This window comes from Poromitra crassiceps (assembly GCF_964638095.1).
Source record: "Poromitra crassiceps genome assembly, chromosome: 13".
NCBI lineage: Eukaryota > Metazoa > Chordata > Actinopteri > Beryciformes > Melamphaidae > Poromitra > Poromitra crassiceps.
In genome coordinates, this window is record NC_139644.1 from 5980863 (window position 1) to 6002394 (window position 21532).

The following is a 21532-nucleotide window of genomic DNA, read 5'->3' on the forward strand; positions in this document are numbered from 1 at the left end:
TTGAAAAAACATTTTCTTCAAATCCGCAATTTTTTAAAGTTTTGGTCTGAGTGAAATGTTATATGTTCTCCCCTGTTTGCCATGCTGCTCTTCCACACCTGGCCATCAGCTGCGTCGAGCAGTCTGGAGGACTGGAAACTGCCTGTTGAGTGATGCTACCCTGTGCCTTGACGGCTTTAGATGAAGATTTACACCTTCTGGGTTACACCATTTCACCAATGTGTTTCAAGGCGAATTTCATGATTTTTTTTGTCTATAGTCCATACCAGTATTAGCCTATCTGAATCAGTTGGAGAGGAGCTGGGGGACGCATCACTTTATGAGAGGTCCAACAAATAATTAAAGATGTTGCTACTGGGAAATCTCCAGGGGGTGATGGATTTCCCACAGACTTCTCTATAAGCCATTTTCAGATCTGTTGGCCTCCAGACTTTCAGGATGTGTCTCAGAGAGGAAGCCTACAGAAAAGCATGCAGGATATAATACCGCTAATTCATAAGAAGGGCACAGACCCACAATTATTCTACCATGCTTTCAGAAAAAGGATAGCCTATAATAGAAGTGTGTGAAGCGTACTAACAACTCTATAACCCAGCAGTTCACAATGAATGAGTGCACTGAATTAAAACAGACAGGAATTCAATTTAAAATATAAAATCAATTGTTCATTTATGATTGTATTTAAATGGGGACAACTAAGTAATGAAAAAGATACAAAAAGTACAGTAAACATTTAGATTAGCCACTTGATATGTTGATTCAGAACTTTGTGCTTTTACCAGTGAATGTCTTGACTGATGTTAGATTTTGAAATACTCAGTCTGCTTCTTTCATATAAACTTATGATCTCCATCTTCCAATCATCCTGAACAGCCTCCAGTTTTCCTGAATCTGAAGGAGCTTCATGAGGCATCGATGCCTGATACAACTTTTCAATAGCAATATATGACAATACTGATGTTCATCTCAATTAAAATGCAGGATACTATAAGATACAAACATGTCATTTTCAAATAATTTCCCATTTATCATTCATTTATAATAGAATTGTTATGAAAATCACTCGATCAATGTTCTGAACAATATGTTTCCATTGATAGACAATTACAATATTGAATTATTGTCCAGCCCAATATTAAGTGACCTCTGCTGTGTGGAGTATCATGTGTCTCTTCGGGGCTTTGTTATGACCAAAACATTTACCACAGACTGAGCATTGAAATGGTTTATCTCCTGTGTGGACTATCATGTGGACGTCCAAGGTTACTTTCTGACCAAAACTGTGACCAAGAACTGAGCATTTACTGTAAATGGTTTATCGCCTGTGTGTGGACTCTCATGTGGATGTTCAAGGTGCTTTTCTGACCAAAATTCTAACCACGGACTGAGCGTTTAAATGGTTTATCTCATGTGGACAATCATGTGTTTTGTCAAGTGTCCTTTACAACTAAAACTGTTACCACAGACTGAGCATTTAAATGGTTCATCTCCTGGGAGCGTGTGGACTCACTCCATGAACACATCGTTTACCACAAACTGAACAACCAAAGTGTTCATTCAATTTCAGACGAATTCCCAAGAAGTCTAGTTATACTTTAACTACACTCCTTAAACCCTGTTGTTATACTCTAACTACACTCCTTAAACCCCGTAGTTAGACTATAACTACACTCCTTAAACCCCGTTGTTATACTCTAACACTCCTTAAACCCAGTTGTTATACTCTAACTACACTCCTTAAACCCCGTTGTTATACTCTAACTACACTCCTTAATCCCTGTTGTTATACTCTAACTACACTCCTTAAACCCCGTTGTTATACTCTAACTAGACTCCTTAAACCCCGTTGTTACTCTAACTACACTCCTTAAACCCCGTTGTTATACTCTAACTACACTCCTTAAACCCCGTTGTTATACTCCAACTACACTCCTTAAACCCCGTTGTTATACCATAACTACACTCCTTAAACCCCGTTGTTATACTCTAACTACACTCCTTAAACCCCGTAGTTACCCTGTAAGTACAGTGTGGTACCCCGTAATTAGCCTATAAGTACAAACATTTGTCCCCTGCTTCATAATACAGCCCGCGACCCCGTAGTTAGACTATAAGTAGGCTACAGATCTTGTTACCCTCTAGTTAAAGTATTTTTTCACTCCTTAAACCCCGTAGTTATACTCTAACTACACTCCTTAAACCCCGTTGTTATACCTACTCTAACTACACTCCTTAAACCCCGTTGTTATACCTACTCTAACTACACTCCTTAAACCCCGTTGTTATACCATAACTACACTCCTTAAACCCCGTTGTTATACCATAACTACACTCCTTAAACCCCGTTGTTATACTATAACTACACTCCTTAAACCCCGTAGTTAGACTATAAGTACAGATCTTATAATTCACTCCTTAAACCCCGTAGTTAGACTATAACTACAGCCCTAAACCCCGTTGTTATACTATAACTACATGCTTATTTGCGGGCTGTATTCTAAAGCGTTACCAAAGAAACAAATATATATGCTGCTGCACAAATTGTTATTCCTGACAGAACTGATCACAGGTCAGCTAAGGTCAGGTCGGCCTGACCTTTTTAGCAAATAGCCTACCATAGCCTACATTTTAGTTGTGTTCACTTTTTGGGTTCTACAACTGTGAAAATTATATCAGAGTTGCCTATTTTGTTTTACTATTTATCCCTCAAACATCCATCCTGGTCTATATAAAGTTGGCAAGGAGGACCAAAGATTAAAGACATGCAAAACGTAGTTATAATACAGGAAATATCCTCCAGTGTACTGAGTGTAGGTTATTGGGTGTTACATGCACAGAAGATGTGAAAATCACATGTTTATATTTGAGTTGCTAAAAAGGGAAAGGCAGTGAAATAGAGTGGAAAAACGAATTATCCCAATGGTGGAATGAGCTCCGCCCTTCGGTCAGAGCAGCTGAGCTCACCTTCTCAGGCTCCACCTGGGCCCTTCTTGAAGTGTATTCCTTCTCAAACTTACTAACGCTACATGTTACTTATTCCTCCTCAAACTACTTGCTACATGATGCTACTCTAGTCCATCAAAATGTCTTAGCTGTCATTGATTGTGTTGCATAGTTGTTTTCTGTACTGTTGACAAAATGTGATATTCTAAGTCACTTTGGACAAAAGCGTCTGCTAAATGACATCATGTAATGTCACTTCTGAATAAAACAGGTAAACAGAAAAGTATTTATTAATGATAGCAAAAGGACAGTATATACACACTTCAAAGCTGTGAAAACCCAAGTGTTTATAACTTTACACATTTCTTTCCCCAGTATGACACACTTCAGGTCAGCTGTACAGAATATCACAACAGCACTCTCTTGTGGTAGGAAATGGAAAATTACCAATTATACGTATAGCCTCTCCATCCCAATAAAAATCTAACCGAGAATAACTAGATCTGTTGCAGAACAAAGACTAGAACAAATGTTTTCAGCAGATTACATGGTGCAAAGTCTTATATGGTGATGACAGAAGGACACAGCGTATTTACATCCCATCTTCACTCATTTCTATTTCAAGTCTGGCTACTTTGAAGCCATATACATGATCACAGTTTCTGGCAGAGCTACAAGGCTGCAAAGCATCGTCGTTTCCGCCTACAAACCCATCCTAACTTAAGGCCCATTTCACGGTCACTGTAGTGAGCCAAGCGCCAAAAATGACATCATCATGGTGGGCGGCGAGACCTCCACAGCTGCTAGCGCGTACCAGTCTGGGGCCAAAACTCTCGTTCCGTGTCTTCCGGCGGAAACACACCACGTCATCCGGCGGATGACGCCGGGAACGGCTCCACACACACAAAAAAACCTGCTCTGAAAACAGGGCGTCATACTAACGTAAATGTGATGCGCATTTTCGAGCTATGTAGCTACAAAAATAAAATGAACACAATATAAAACCGTCTGGGGGACACAGCGGAAATGTGTGAAAGCCGTGTTTTGAGCACATGTATTGACCCATGTGGTAAAACTGAAGATTTGTAACTTAATTTTTTTGTCATTTCAAGTAAATGTGCATGCTGTGTTGAGAGAGATAGCAACACTATAGGCTATAATGGGTTTCAAACTGTTTTGTGTCCAAGGCACACCAAAGGGCAAGCCAAAATCTCAAGGCACATCTGTATTCTTATCCATCCAAACGATTTATTTACTTAACCTAAGTTAACCTAACCCTAACCCACTGAACAAAATAATTCAAGAATTCATTTGAAAGTTTGTAAAAATTTGCCTACATCAAAGCACCAACACACAATTTAATCAATGCAATTAATTGTGCTCCCATCAGCTAACAAGAGTCCATGCCACAGGAAAATGAAAGAAACAAAAGTGAAAGTAAAATTAGTGCTTTGCTTTTCTCCGTTTCCCTTTGAAATGCGCTCTGATGACGCTGTTAAACTGTTTAAACTGTTTGTTGTGTTGAATTGCACCACGCTACCTGGAGGAGTTAATGAACACGTGTGTCTGTGGGCATCCTCACACTCTCCACTCGGGAGTGACTCTGGCTTCAAGCGCTGCATGCAGGCTCAACTGCAGAAGGAATAGTCCATTCATCTGTAGCGTGCAGGGGGGTCATAGATTGAACATGATTTTTTTTAAGTATTTTTAGACCCTTTTGCAGGTAATTTCGAGGTTTAATGTTACAATAGTGACATCATTGTATACCCCTGGCTGTCACAAAATCCCACTGCACACCTGGACTTGTTCCACGGCACACCGTTTGGGAACCAATAGGCCTGAGAACTGAAACGCCTATTTCCATTCAGTAAAAACAAGTTTGGTGATTCTGTTCATGTGCTGATATGGTCATGTCAGAGTGAAACTGCAGCACTGCACATAATGACTTGTACAGCGTAACATGATGATTGTAGGCTGTACATGGCTGCAGCTCTGACCATGAACACCTCAGTGCCTGCTGCCATCTGAACACCTCGGGGCCTGCGCCATCTGAACACCTCGGGGCCTGCTGCCATCTGAACGCCTCTGTGCCTGCTGCCATCTGAACGCCTCTGTGCCTGCTTCCATCTGCGGAGGTCTGCCTCGCGGTGCCTCGCTCGACTAATGTCAGACCCGTAACTCTGCTTCAATTCAACCTACTCTAGCTGCCACTTTGAGTCACTTTGTAGCTTGGCCAGAAGATGTTAAAGGGATAGTTCACCATTTTTAAAGTCTAGCCCTAAGTGCTACTTACCAATGACGGTGTTGATTCATTGATCGTTTTTTTTCTCAAGAGCTACTACGAGGAACAGCATGGATTGCGCTGAGAAAGAACTCTACCAATCAACATCATCATTGGTAAGTTGCAAATAGGGCCAGTCTTCAGACATGTGAACTGTCCCTTTAAAGTAGTGATGGGATGTAAAGTGGGAGCTGCCGACCTGTGTTGATGTGTGATGGATGCTTGTGAGCAAAGTCAATTCCAACAATGTGGGAGGAGCCATGATGAGTTTACAGTTGAATTACAACATCTCAACGTTTGCTTTGAAATGGTTGCCTGGTTTCAGTGTAGCAGGTGTGTTCAGGTGAGCTCAGGTGTGCTCAGGTGTGTTCAGGTGGGAGTCTAGGCTGCGGACAGGCAGGCCTGCCGCACGCTCTGCGCCCACGTGTTGAGCAGCTCGGTCACAGAGTGCTTGTCAGGAAGCTGCAGCAGCTTGGACGTCATGTTCTTGTGAACCGTCTGCAGGAACATGTTGGCGCCTGACGAGGAGAAACCACCACAAACACGTGAGACACATTTTGCTTTTCAGACGCTCTCGACCGTCAACATGCTTTAAACACACACCAGCTGGAGCCCTATATCGTCATGTTGGTGCTGTTGTCTGATGGCTTGCTTTTATCTGTAATGACATTCTTTGATGGAAGGAAGGTTGCTACGGTAGTTTGAATTCCTAAACCAGCTGGGAAAATGAAAATCTGGGTAGGGAAAGTGACTAAAAACAAACAACATCTTTTCCAGAGTATTGTGGAAAAGAATTGTAGCATTACCCAATTTCCCCTCTGCGATCAATAAAGCTTTTCTGATTCTGATCCGATTCTGACTTCTTACCGTACTGCTCTCCGTCGTCGGCCCAGTGAGGACTCTGGTCTGGGTAATCTGCAGGCACGCTCAGCTGCAGTGGAGGGACGCTGGGCAGGTTCTTATCATCTGGACACAGTGAGGAGAGGAGAGAGTCAAACAGCAACCACTATATCACCATGATGTGCTGCACAGTAGGGATGTTCATCAATTATCTAAAATCGATAATTGATCGTTAAGGAATTGAATCGATCATGTGGAATTTGGATCGATTATTACTATTATTAAAAAAAAAATTTTTTTGGAGGACTACCGTAGGTTTGGGTGGAATTCGTTCCTCCTCGCCCCACTCCATTGCACAGCCGACTAACGTGAGGTGGAGCTTCATATAGTCTCTAGTTTTCTGACTGGGCACGGGCCTTTGTGCCAACAAAACTGTTTTAAACATGGGGAATTCACACCGGCATGCGCCAGGGACAGAAAACAAACGCACCCAGCGGTCTGCGGACCTCAGTGAGGCTCAGGCCTGTTGATTTGACTCTTGTGCTGTCAGCTAAGCTGGAATACGCCGATTGCCTTACATCATGTAACCTGACATGTAACATGTTTGTTTACCTGGCCACAGCGCTAGTGTCTGATATTCTTACTACACAGCGGCATCGCCATTATAGCTGGCCGAGAACACGCAACGTTATTACCAGACCAGAGTAAAAAAGTAAAAAAAAATATATATATTATTATTATTACACTATCGATAATCGATCGTTAATTTTTCCCGATTTTCGATTATGGAAATTTTTCAAAATGAACATCCCTACTGCACAGTGCACACAGTGAGGAGAGGAGAGTCAAACAGCAACCACTATATCACCATGATGACGGACAACCTGAATCCAGAATGCCTCCAGCCTCCAGCCTGGATATCACCGTGAAGACATAAAAAGACTAAAATTAATCTAAAGATTGAGGGGGGTGGATAAGAAGAAAAAGAAGGAAAAAAACGGTAGCCCAATCAGAATACAGATGTGACTGGGCAGATGTTCACCAAGAAACCTAAACGCTTTTAGAACCTCTAAAATTGTAATTTAAAGTCGAGCTAAACCCAAAAATGACTTTTCTTTTAGTTCAAATACCTGGGTATTCAGTGGGGGAAAAAAAATCGAATTTCTTTAGTTTTTCATACTTTTTCACATCAAAAGTTCATTTTTCAAGATTTCATTCATAACAGTAATCTACAGTTTGCTGACGTCACCTAGTACTATAACATTTCTACCCCATTTCAACCAATCATATCACGACATGGCAGCTGTCAATCAAATCTTCATTTCAGGATAATTTTATCTTCCAAATGAAGGGGAAAATGGTGCCTAGTGCCTGTCATCTGGCAGAATTTCTAGCCCATAAACTAACTACTAACTTGACCAATTATGCAAACTAAATCAAACGGTAATGTCTAAGAATGCAAAGAAATGTAACTGGCTCGTTAAAACTCGCATTCCAGGAATATTGTATTTACCACAATAGCGATAATGGCGCGTGCCTCAGAGCCTGGTTGTCAGGGGTCGCACCTTGAAGATTCCAGGGCGACGGGCTGCACTCTCCGCTCGGCAACACGAAGGCAGCTGGCTGCCTGCGGTTTGCCGAGCTCCACTCAGCCACTAACCTCGCGTCAGCAGGCTCTTCCCGAGGAGAGCGCCACAACACGGCGAATCCCACTCGATTTGGAGGCGGAACACGCCAGGATTGGCCAAAGCCCAATCCAGTCCCCAGAATTGTCAAATAAAATCATCGACATGATAATATGACCCGCCTCTCCACCTGTCATCTCAGACAAATTATGTTTTCAGTCTGAAACGGACTCCGCGACGAACGGGTTCAGTTCGACTTTAAGAATTCAAACGCTAGATTTAAATGAGTCAAGACCATTTATCACTTTGACTTAAGACCTGTAAGCGTTTGTGAGGACATGTCTTTCTGTCTCACTCTGGGCTCTGCTCGCTGGCCTGTCTCTAGCACGGCCTGTCTCCCTGCTGGCGGGCAGCGTACCCAGTTTGCAGACCAGGTGCACGGTGCCGTTGTTGCTGCAGTAGGAGGGATCCAGGTTGACCAGGAACTTGATGTCGAGCCGAGCCACCTCGCCCTGCAGGATGTTGGGGATGGTCTGCCGCTCGTCCTCCTCGTGTTTCCTCTTGCGGCCGGCAATGTTGGGCCCCCTGAGGAGCAGAGGAGAGGAGAGGAGTTAACAGCAGGCAGACGCAGCTCTGGTACCTCCGTCGCGTCTGTAATCCATCCTGCCAGACTGTTTGGCAGGTGGTCACTCATCATTTGAATGTCCTCAAACTCAGTTTACTGGTGCATTTACTGCAGTTAATGATCTTCAACTGTTATTTCACATTATTTCTGCTTATTTATGGTCTCGTTTTTTTTCTGTTCTACAAAACTATTTTAGGATTTACACGTCATTAAGTCTATTTTTAAGAATCATTGGCACATCTCGAGTTCGGATCCTGAGTTAGCACCTATATTTAAATGATGACTTTACCGATTATCAACCCACTTTGTATCATTATAATGTTAATATAAGCACATGGTCAGTGTTTATTTTTAAATAATTTTATTTTTTTCGCTATGTTTTCCACACGGAGAGCTCCCATTTAATCCTCTGGCAAAACGCAACGATGTGGCGCGTTTTACGTCACAACGGAACTGCGGAAGCTCTGATCGAGACGCGGAATCTGCTCCAAGGGCTTTCGATTCGGCTTCCAGGGCGGCTCTTATTGTTTATTTTTATTTTTTAAGTATGCGCACATCCATGGAGAATCCCATCGAGAGCTTAACCAACCTTAATGACTTGCAGCTGGCGGGGGCGAAGTTTTTGCAAACGGGACAAATGATGGTATTTCTTCATGTGAAAAACATATAGCGAAGGTAAACACTGCCCATCTGCTGATATTAACGTATTATTAAAATCATCCTTTAAAGACCCTCCACTTCTTCCATTTAGATGGGGGGGAAGCTTGAGAGACTAGAGTCAGGCGCTGTTAAGTCCACTTCCAAATGGAAATTATTTTTGCGGTCGCTGTGCTCAGTGCAATAACACCTCTAAAATGACCTCTTTCTGTCACCAACACACAGGTAAACAGTTTAACATTAAAAGTGTGATCACTTGCCCTTGTGGACTGGCGTATGTATGTAGGCAAAACGTCCAGACAACTTAGGCAGAGGATCAGTGAACATAAAAGTTCTATCCGCAGAAAAGATGGAGATTATCCCGTTGCACTTCATTTTAATGACTCTTAACCATAACATTTCCGCATTTCTCTTTACTGGTACAGAGAAAGTTTGCCTGCCCAAAAGAGCTGGTCATCTTAATCTTGATCTTCTGCTTAAAAGGGACACTCCTCCAATTTTCGAAGCCGATTTATTTTGTACATAATTTCTAACATATCTAAAAACTGTAAACAGTTTTGCAGTCATTCATTTGGTTTGACAGTTATTGAGAGTTGATTTGAGTTACATTGTGGACCAGTGACGTGATTCATGCACAAATGACATTACTGGTCCACAACACGATGAAATGATAATCCAAAATGCCGAGAAACCAAATTTAAATTTTCAGTATTATCTTGACCAGGATCCTATACTTATTTTACTTTGATAGTTAAATTTAATTTAATATGAATCACCTGCCAAGACGATATAAAAGAGGGTGATTGACAGGTTGCCTGTCCAGTGATCACGCAGCTTGCCGATCACGGACCAATAGCAGGCGGAGCTGCGGGTCTGGGAAATCCCCATCTCACATGTGCTGTGCAAGAACCCCAAGACAGCGAGAGACAACACTTTGCTGCAAAACGTGAGTCCAAAAAATAGTGGATGGGTTTGTCCATATTATTTTGTCAGTGGAATGAACCTAATGAACCTACAGGATGGACGGGGCCGTTGATGGCGGTCATGGCCGGGGTGAAGGTGTGGTAGAGGGAATGAACCTACAGGATGGGCGGGCCGTGGATGGCAGTCATGGCCGGGGCGAAGGTGCGGTAGAGGGAATGGTTGAAGACCGGCGAGCGGATGTTGGCCATGACGGCGTCCAGCAGTGGCTGGCACAGGTACTGCTGCTTGGTGGCCACCGGTGGAGGTGGCGGGGTGGGCTGCAGAGGGAAAGGGACAATCAGTTATTGATTTATTTTACATGTACTGTATATATTACACAGGGATGCAAACTCATGTATTGTGAAAAAAGAGAGAGAGTCCATTGATAAGATACATTATCTAGTATGTTAGTTGCCTCAAGGCTATGTTATAGGCTACTTAGAACGTATAAATATGACAAACACATTATAGCTAGATATGAATTACTAGTATCTTATCCCATTTTGATGCCTTGAGTCTCTTGTACGGTGTGCTGTTTACCTTGGTGGAGTGTCCCGTTTATAGTATTGTCTCTTGTACTGTGACTTATCCTGTGTTTACCATTGTGTATTTGCTGCTGTAACAACTGCTATTCCCCCCTCAGGAAATAGCTCATCTTTGTAAGTCAAGAGATGAGCAGTTCTAGGAACTTTCCTTTTTCAGAAACACCACCACAGCCTTATTCATCCGGGAAGCATATCCAAGGTTTTCATAGCCTACCTGTTCGCCGACCGCAAGCAACACGTCCTCCACTGAGGCCACGGCACCTGGTACACACCTGATGCCATGCTGAAGCCACGTATCCTCGCCCCCTTCACATTCCCCTGCCTGTGTGGCCATGGGAGCCTGCGCCACCACGCCACCAGCACCCAAACAAAACACTTCAAGCAACAAATAACACAAACTAAATCCCCGACACCGTGAGAGAAAGAACAACTCACAAAAAGGAATAAAAGAAAAAGGGAAGAAATGACAAGAAAGCCGAAGGAAGCAGGAGAGAGAGAGAGCATGCACAGCAGGTGGAGAGAGAGAGAGAGCATACACAGCAGGTGGAGAGAGAGAGAGAGAGAGCATGCACAGCAGGTGGAGACAGCTCAGCAGCAGCCCAGACACAAAAAGGCCCCAGCCATGTCGGGCCGTCCCACACAGACCCAATGAAAGCAGAGGGCACACAATGTGCATTCAATCTGAATGATATGAAATGATCATTCAACAATTTTAAATGCACTCTCCATGTAAAGAACTAAGGGCTTCCTAACCCATTGGTCCACAGGTGCCTCTGGGGTGTCCGTGTCCCCAGTGTCCCCAGTGTCCCGTCACGTCGTCTATGGTCCAATTTCACAGCGGGTTAAGTCGTTCAAATGTGCTAAACGGCCGCTATTAATGTTGGGAACAAGTGCGTTTGCATTGAAACCATTGAGACTGTTTTTTTCTGTTAAAGTCGGACACTCCACCAAGGTAAACAGCACACCGTACAAGAGACACAAGGCATCAAAATGGGATAAGATAATAGTAATCCATATCTAGCTATAATGTGTTTGTCATATTTATATATTCTAAGCAGCCTATAACATAGCCTCGAGGCAACTAACATATTAAAGCTGCATTCAGCGATGTTTTTGTGTTCAAATAAGTGTTAAATGGCTCTATATTCTGACAGCAATCACTGAAATAGAGTGTTTGGTCAGTGACTTGAAACCTCCAACCCCCCACTGTCCTATATCTCTCTCCTGTAGTCCTGCAGGCAGGGTGGACGTATCTCTGCAACTGTAACTCATAGAGACTGGTGGCGTTGGATTCGGGGTGAAAAAATACATATAGTCCTTTAAAGGCATGGCGATTGGACCTTCCTTTTCTCAGAAAATGTCAAACTTTTCTCTGATTGGATCAAAATTGGCGCCGACCTCAAACTATCCAATCAGAGAAAAGTTGACATTTTCTGAGAAACGGAAGGTCCAATCGCAATTCCATGTAGAGGATTATATATTTTTTCACCCCGAATCCAATGTCGCCATCCGTGAGTCTCTACGCCTTACGCTTGCGGAGATACGTCCGCCCAGCCTGCAGGACTACAGGAGAGAGATAGAGGACAGTAGGGGGTTTGGGGTTTCAAGTCACTTAACAAACACACGATCTATAAAATGTCAATTTCAAAAACTTTCTAAATAACAAAAACAAGACAACACACAGCTTACCACAGCCATGTCGTTCTTCAGCTTCTCCAAGGCGATTTCACACTTCTGCAGCGTCTTCAGGGGACACCTGACGGACGGCAACAAGAAGACACACATCAGTAAAGTATCACTACGGTTCACAGCAACAAGAAGACACACATCAGTAAAGTATCACTATGGTTCACAGCAACAAGAAGACACACATCAGTAAAGTATCACTATGGTTCACAACAACAAGAAGACACACATCAGTAAAGTATCACTATGGTTCACAACAACAATAAGACACACATCAGTAAAGTATCACTATGGTTCACAACAACAAGAAGACACACATCAGTAAAGTATCACTATGGTTCACAGAAACAAGAAGACACACATCAGTAAAGTATCACTATGGTTCACAGCAACAAGAAGACACACATCAGTAAAGTATCACTACGGTTCACAACAACAAGAAGACACACATCAGTAAAGTATCACTATGGTTCACAACAACAAGAAGACACACATCAGTAAAGTATCACTATGGTTCACAGTAACAAGAATACACACATCAGTAAAGTATCACTATGGTTCACAACAACAAGAAGACACACATCAGTAAAGTATCACTATGGTTCACAACAACAAGAAGACACACATCAGTAAAGTATCACTATGGTTCACAACAACAAGAAGACACACATCAGTAAAGTATCACTATGGTTCACAACAACAAGAAGACACACATCAGTAAAGTATCACTATGGTTCACAGAAACAAGAAGACACACATCAGTAAAGTATCACTATGGTTCACAACAACAAGAAGACACACATCAGTAAAGTATCACTATGGTTCACAACAACAAGAAGACACACATCAGTAAAGTATCACTATGGTTCACAGCAACAAGAAGACACACATCAGTAAAGTATCACTACGGTTCACAACAACAAGAAGACACACATCAGTAAAGTATCACTATGGTTCACAGCAACAAGAAGACACACATCAGTAAAGTATCACTATGGTTCACAACAACAAGAAGACACACATCAGTAAAGTATCACTATGGTTCACAACAACAAGAAGACACACATCAGTAAAGTATCACTACGGTTCACAACAACAAGAAGACACACATCAGTAAAGTATCACTATGGTTCACAACAACAATAAGACACACATCAGTAAAGTATCACTATGGTTCACAACAACAAGAAGACACACATCAGTAAAGTATCACTACGGTTCACAACAACAAGAAGACACACATCAGTAAAGTATCACTACGGTTCACAACAACAAGAAGACACACATCAGTAAAGTATCACTATGGTTCACAACAACAAGAAGACACACATCAGTAAAGTATCACTATGGTTCACAACAACAAGAAGACACACATCAGTAAAGTATCACTATGGTTCACAGCAACAAGAAGACACACATCAGTAAAGTATCACTACGGTTCACAGCAACAAGAAGACACACATCAGTAAAGTATCACTATGGTTCACAACAACAAGAAGACACACATCAGTAAAGTATCACTACGGTTCACAACAACAATAAGACACACATCAGTAAAGTATCACTATGGTTCACAACAACAAGAAGACACACATCAGTAAAGTATCACTATGGTTCACAACAACAAGAAGACACACATCAGTAAAGTATCACTACGGTTCACAACAACAAGAAGACACACATCAGTAAAGTATCACTATGGTTCACAACAACAATAAGACACACATCAGTAAAGTATCACTATGGTTCACAACAACAAGAAGACACACATCAGTAAAGTATCACTACGGTTCACAACAACAAGAAGACACACATCAGTAAAGTATCACTACGGTTCACAACAACAAGAAGACACACATCAGTAAAGTATCACTATGGTTCACAACAACAAGAAGACACACATCAGTAAAGTATCACTATGGTTCACAACAACAAGAAGACACACATCAGTAAAGTATCACTACGGTTCACAACAACAAGAAGACACACATCAGTAAAGTATCACTATGGTTCACAACAACAAGAAGACACACATCAGTAAAGTATCACTATGGTTCACAACAACAAGAAGACACACATCAGTAAAGTATCACTATGGTTCACAACAACAAGAAGACACACATCAGTAAAGTATCACTACGGTTCACAACAACAAGAAGACACACATCAGTAAAGTATCACTATGGTTCACAACAACAAGAAGACACACATCAGTAAAGTATCACTATGGTTCACAGTAACAAGAAGACACACATCAGTAAAGTATCACTATGGTTCACAGCAACAAGAATACACACATCAGTAAAGTATCACTATGGTTCACAACAACAAGAAGACACACATCAGTAAAGTATCACTATGGTTCACAACAACAAGAATACACACATCAGTAAAGTATCACTATGGTTCACAACAACAAGAATACACACATCAGTAAAGTATCACTATGGTTCACAACAACAAGAATACACACATCAGTAAAGTATCACTATGGTTCACAACAACAAGAAGACACACATCAGTAAAGTATCACTATGGTTCACAACAACAAGAAGACACACATCAGTAAAGTATCACTATGGTTCACAACAACAAGAAGACACACATCAGTAAAGTATCACTATGGTTCACAGCAACAAGAATACACACATCAGTAAAGTATCACTATGGTTCACAACAACAAGAAGACACACATCAGTAAAGTATCACTATGGTTCACAACAACAAGAAGACACACATCAGTAAAGTATCACTATGGTTCACAACAACAAGAAGACACACATCAGTAAAGTATCACTATGGTTCACAGAAACAAGAAGACACACATCAGTAAAGTATCACTATGGTTCACAACAACAAGAAGACACACATCAGTAAAGTATCACTATGGTTCACAACAACAAGAAGACACACATCAGTAAAGTATCACTATGGTTCACAGCAACAAGAATACACACATCAGTAAAGTATCACTATGGTTCACAGTAACAAGAATACACACATCAGTAAAGTATCACTATGGTTCACAGTAACAAGAATACACACATCAGTAAAGTATCACTATGGTTCACAACAACAAGAAGACACACATCAGTAAAGTATCACTACGGTTCACAACAACAAGAAGACACACATCAGTAAAGTATCACTATGGTTCACAACAACAAGAAGACACACATCAGTAAAGTATCACTATGGTTCACAACAACAAGAAGACACACATCAGTAAAGTATCACTATGGTTCACAACAACAAGAAGACACACATCAGTAAAGTATCACTACGGTTCACAGCCAACCTTCAGTTCAAATCATCCAGAAGATATAACAGGACAAGTCCTGCTAATGCCAACAAATTGTGTGGACGTTCGGGATGGGACAATATATTGAAACTTAATATATCATGATAAAAAATTGTGACAATACATAATGGTGTATCGGGAAGATGAATGATGATATCAGCTCCGTGTTATTATGCTATATTAATCACAAATGAGATGCTTGACCATCTGTTTCACACGCTCTCCATCCAAATTATATTCTCCTCACTTTGTGATGACATTTTTAAATTGTTGTTTACATTGTAGCAGCCATTGCGTAAACACTCATGTGCACACACACACACACACACACACACACACACACACACACACACACACACACAGTCTCTATTTTACCTGGTACTGGGATCTGTAAGGATGTTCAGAAGACTTTTCATCTTGCTCAGGTCCTTCTTTCTGTCTGTTAAGACACAAAACAAAATAAAATGAAATTAGAACAAAAAACATCTTCATATCAGTGGAAATGAGACCGCAGACATGAAGGAAAAGCGAGAAATCCACAATTTGAAAAAGTGACACCCAGTAATGATGAAATCTTGATAACACAAGCATAGATATTATTGTACTTTTTAAAAAGAACGGTGTGTAAAAAGCTTTGTTGACAAGTTCACAGGCTGGATCCTCTAGTCTATAGTCATGAGCAGCATTCGGCCTACCTTCATTTTTGTCGATCTTGTTGATCATCCTGCGCAGGGGCTCGATGTATTTGGAGAGCTGCTTGAGTTTCTCCATGTACTGCTGGTCCTCTAGAGACGTCGCCCCCGCCGGACTCATCACTGACCCGGGGTTACCTGCCGGGCAGAACCACGGGAGGCGGCCGGTTACAATGTGTCTGATCATTTTGGTGATATTGAATTTTGTAACAATTTCACCAAATGTCGTCTTCTGCTCCCATTTCAGCGTCACCTGTGAATATGTGCAGTTGGTGGACGGATTGATATAGTTTAACCGCCCGTGAAGCGGTTGCGGCATGGGGAGCGTGCTTTGCTTCTGTTTATTGACAGAAAGTTAGGGGACGGCCTTCTTTGTTCTCAGAAGAGCCTGTGTGTATCTACAACAGCTTCGTTGTGAAGTACTAGCCGATGGTGAAGTACCGATCTTGAGTGTGCAAGGAACTGGGGGGCAGTGTACCTGGTGTGTTGAGGGGTCCGGGGGAGGGGACTCCATAATTCTGGGGGGTGCGTGCCGTGGCTGGGCTCTGGGAGGGCTGGGGGGAGGGGCTGGGCTGGAAACCCCCTGGAGAAGGAGTGGGGCCGGAGCTTGAGAGAGGAGACACAGAACATCTTACATTTAGCATTAAATATCTCCTTATCGTCTTAAATGTAGTTCATTCAGTAGAGCATTGGTTCCCAAAGGGGCTCCGCCCGGGGGTCCGCCAGAGAATTGCAAAAGAAAAAAAAAATATATATATATATATACACAGTATATATATATATATATATATTTTTTTTAACAGAAAACAGTTTTTACATACACATTAACCCCGAGGAGTAGCCGTTTTTTTCAGAAATATCGCGATATTTGGGAAATATCACAATTTTGAACATTTTCTCTCAGAGGCTGCAGCAGGCTGTTTTAAAGCCAGAGTGAATCAAGAGATGGAATTCTGGTATCATATGAAACTAGAAGAGCTAAGGAATGGATTTGTACCAACCATGTCATGCTAGTTTGTCAGGAAGGAAGGTAGCTAAATAACACTCCAAAGTTAGGCTACATTTTGGCGAGGGAAAAAAAAAATCATTTTCAAAGGGGTCCTCTTTTTCACAGCCTAATGTTGGCAGGTGTGTGTGTGTGTGTGTGTGTGTGTGTGTGTGTGTGTGTGTGTCCATTTTGAACCAGCTAGTAGCCTTATATTGTCATTTAGCCTTTCTGCTGCTATTGCATGGTTAAATCAGCTAATTGTATTTTATTGGGGGGGGGGGGTATACGGAGTGGAAGTGCTCCCTGGGAAATGTGGTTTGGTACGTAGTGGTACTTGGACGGAAAAGTTTGGGAACCCCTGCAGTAAGGTAGAGGTATGGCACAAGATCCCCCAGAAATTAAAAAACAACTTTAACAAAAAGAAAAAGCTACTAGTTTTAGCCTACTTTTACAACATGATTGACAGCAACAAAGTAAAGTGAATTACAGGTCTCTTCTGAAGTGAGGAATCATCTTCAGACAGACAGACTCAAAGTACGTATCATCATGAGGATAGAATAGTGAATAGTGAGTACAGACATGAGCATCTGTTTACCTGGTGGAGTTGGGCTGTGAGGTGGGGGGCTGGGTGTTTACCTGGTGGAGTTGGGCTGTGAGGTGGGGGGCTGGGTGTTTACCTGGTGGAGTTGGGCTGTGAGGTGGGGGGCTGGGTGTTTACCTGGTGGAGTTGGGCTGTGAGGTGGGGGGCTGGGTGTTTACCTGGTGGAGTTGGGCTGTGAGGTGGGGGGCTGGGTGTTTACCTGGTGGAGTTGGGCTGTGAGGTGGGGGGCTGGGTGTTTACCTGGTGGAGTTGGGCTGTGAGGTGGGGGGCTGGGTGTTTACCTGGTGGAGTTGGGCTGTGAGGTGGGGGGCTGGGTGTTTACCTGGTGGAGTTGGGCTGTGAGGTGGGGGGCTGGGTGTTTACCTGGTGGAGTTGGGCTGTGAGGTGGGGGGCTGGGTGTTTACCTGGTGGAGTTGGGCTGTGAGGTGGGGGGCTGGGTGTTTACCTGGTGGAGTTGGGCTGTGAGGTGGGGGGCTGGGTGTTTACCTGGTGGAGTTGGGCTGTGAGGTGGGGGGCTGGGTGTTTACCTGGTGGAGTTGGGCTGTGAGGTGGGGGGCTGGGTGTTTACCTGGTGGAGTTGGGCTGTGAGGTGGGGGGCTGGGTGTTTACCTGGTGGAGTTGGGCTGTGAGGTGGGGGGCTGGGTGTTTACCTGGTGGAGTTGGGCTGTGAGGTGGGGGGCTGGGTGTTTACCTGGTGGAGTTGGGCTGTGAGGTGGGGGGCTGGGTGTTTACCTGGTGGAGTTGGGCTGTGAGGTGGGGGGCTGGGTGTTTACCTGGTGGAGTTGGGCTGTGAGGTGGGGGGCTGGGTGTTTACCTGGTAGAGTTGGGCTGTGAGGTGGGGGGCTGGGTGTTTACCTGGTGGAGTTGGGCTGTGAGGTGGGGGGCTGGGTGTTTACCTGGTGGAGTTGGGCTGTGAGGTGGGGGGCTGGGTGTTTACCTGGTGGAGTTGGGCTGTGAGGTGGGGGGCTGGGTGTTTACCTGGTGGAGTTGGGCTGTGAGGTGGGGGGCTGGGGTGAGGGCTGAGGAGGGGGGGGCATGGACTGGGGAGTCTGGACCTGCCCCGGGGAGGGTGACGACATCATCTGATGCTGCACCTGCTGCTGCTGCACCTGCTGCTGCTGCACCTGCTGAGGCGAGTGGACAGAAGAGAAAGATGATTAGCCCTGATGTGGTGTCAGGAGGAGGGATGTTAATGACCGTTAGTCAGTTAATTGCTGTTACAGGGTTTATATGCAGGAATCCTGAAGTTAAATTCAATAGCTTTTAAGACCTTTTTTAAGACTTTTTCAAGACCTCAACGCCACTTTCATCACATGATGTAAATCATGTGATGTAGTAGGGGTGTCAAAAATAATCGATTATAAGATGCATCGCGATGCGGACCTGCACGATTCTGCATCGATTCACAAATGTCAAAAATCGATTATTAAAAAAATAAAAATAAAAAAATAATTATATAATCAAATAAAATATAATGGAAGTACATGCAGTTGTTTATTTTAATTATGGATCATAATACAATGCAATTCTAAGTGCACTTTTATTTTAAAAGTAGCCACACAGTGAGAAAAAAGAAAGTGAGAAAAAAAATGTATTCGGGGAAAAAAGTGATGCATCGATTTAACACATTCAGTGCCACAGCGCTTCAGTAAAATTGTCTGGAGCCTGTGCCAGATTCACTTCCATTCAGTTGAAAACAGCTATAGAATTTTTTCTATTATGGCTATATTAACGGGGCTGGACTTTAATGAAACATTGAACACTCCTGCTTCTTCCAAAGAAGAAATTTTGTTTCTAGACAGTTCCATTATGAAATTACAGCCTCTCAAAAAAGTGCACTTTCAAGGGTTTTCTGTCGTTTTTTTTTACTTTCCAAGATATAGGCCCTTTTATGAATACCTTTTGCACTCTAATTTCGAGCACATTCACTGACTCTGGCTGGTGTTTTCTGATGTGGTGGCGTGTGGTGTGGTTTCTGTGAAGCCTGTGTGTCACACACCCCTCTCCCCCCCCCCCCCCCCCCCCCTCCCCCCTCTCCCCTCTCCACCTCTGAGCTGCGGGCTCCTCCCACACGCACAGAGTTTGTTTTCTCGTTTTTGCCCCGGACAGATCCCAGCGCCCATCAAGAAGGAAATGATGCGCGCTGGCAAACGCGACTGAACGAAAAGGCTTGGCCGTTCGGCTTCGGATGCTGGCTTTCTAGGAAATCGTGTGGAGATAGATAGAAGCATAAGAGCTCAGTTGTGAGCGCGGATGCAGCCGAGCCCACTGTCCGCTGTAGACAGAGCAATATATACGGCTCTGGCAGAAAGCATGCATCGGTTTCCACTTTCTCCGCTGTCTCCTGTACAAAGTAAAGGATCTGAGGTGGGTGGAGCAGCTCCTGTGACGATGTTTAAGGTGGCGCCGTGTGATCCCTTGAAGGGATTCATGCTCACTGGCTAGGTACGACCTTAAACAGCAGAATTATGGAATAATATGAATTATGATTTTAGGACGTCCACAGACGTCCTTGGCACTCCTCGTTACTTTTTTTTAGGACGTCCACAGATGTCCTTGGCACTGAATGTGTTAAGATGCATCGAGATGCATCGATAATCGTTATCGAATCGAATCGTAGCCCTCTGAATCGTAATCGAATCGAATCGTGAGGCCAGTGAAGATTCACAGCCCTATGATGTAGTGGTGTAAATCACAACTTTCATCATGATACAATAGTATATAAATTCTTTGGACAATGATACAATATTTGCTGATATCACAAACTCTGCCACGATACGATATCAATTCAATTCAGGGGTCTGCGATCGATGTTGGATATCATCATATGCTCATTTAACACCATCAGCACAATAGCTACAAAATGTAATACCTCTTAAATGGTGATTAAGACTTTTTAATACTTTTTAAGGGCTTTAATTTTCCCTAAATTGATTTATCAACTTTCAATACTTTTCAAGACTCCGCGGATACCCTGTGTTAAGAATTTAACCGATTAAAAATGTATTAAGTGAGTAACTGACAATGTGTTCTGTGTATAATTTCTCCGGAGCTCACTTTTATACCAGCAGAGGGCGTACTTCACCCAAACTAGTGGCGCAAACAGAAAGTGAAAGTGAGGCAAGGAAGAGAGGCAAGATGAAGCGGTCAAAATGTAACTGGAACACATTACAGAGTAAAAGAGGACAATGCTAAATGTAAATATTGCGATGCCGTTCTCAAATACAGCTCTAGTAAAAACTGTGGTTTGCCGACTTTGGTACAGAAGCTATAACACGTAGCAAGGGACTGACATTATCAGAAGCTAATCCAGATTGAATTAAACCCGTTTGGTCATGGTGGACCAGTTGTTGAGGCATGAAGCGCTCCTCCACCCGGGTTGCCAAGACCTTGGCGTAGTAGAGTTTAACATCAGAGTTCAAGAGACATAAAGGCCTGTAAGAAGAGCAGTCAATTGGAGGCTAGTCAGAGCTAGTCAGAGCCATTTGAACTAGTAGAAACGTTACCTCTGCTGACAGCAAAGTTGAGCATATCAGCATAACAGGGCCACGCTGGTGGTCAACTCTCGGTTGGTTAAGGAAAATGCAATGAAATTTGCAAAACTAGTCAGGAGTTCCTCCAGTGGTCACAACAGTGACTCCCACTAACCCTGGCCGGGGTAAATAAATACCTGTGGCATCTGCTGCTGTGCTCCCAGCGCACCGGCGTTCGGAGGGTTGGCGGGGTTCGGGGCAGGGCGTCCGGGCAACCGGGGCGGAATCTGCATCCCGGGTCGGATCATCATC

At 43.2% G+C, this 21532-nt stretch overlaps 1 protein-coding gene across 3 annotated transcripts in view; it reads right to left on the reverse strand.

The window, feature by feature from the left end:
- Positions 1-3316: 3316 nt before the first annotated feature.
- Positions 3317-21532, reverse strand: part of med15 (mediator complex subunit 15) — a 34193-nt gene continuing 15977 nt past the window's right edge. For all 3 annotated transcript variants that reach the window (XM_083649740.1, XM_083649741.1, XM_083649739.1), the window contains 10 exons: positions 21418-21531; positions 18726-18874; positions 16637-16764; positions 16162-16296; positions 15842-15905; positions 12169-12235; positions 10055-10212; positions 8108-8274; positions 6092-6190; positions 3317-5742 (listed from right to left, as the gene is read on the reverse strand). In XM_083649740.1, the coding sequence (XP_083505866.1) occupies positions 5606-5742; positions 6092-6190; positions 8108-8274; positions 10055-10212; positions 12169-12235; positions 15842-15905; positions 16162-16296; positions 16637-16764; positions 18726-18874; positions 21418-21531 (1218 nt within the window). In that variant the 3' untranslated portion in view covers positions 3317-5605. The remainder of the gene's footprint in view (positions 5743-6091; positions 6191-8107; positions 8275-10054; positions 10213-12168; positions 12236-15841; positions 15906-16161; positions 16297-16636; positions 16765-18725; positions 18875-21417; position 21532) is intronic.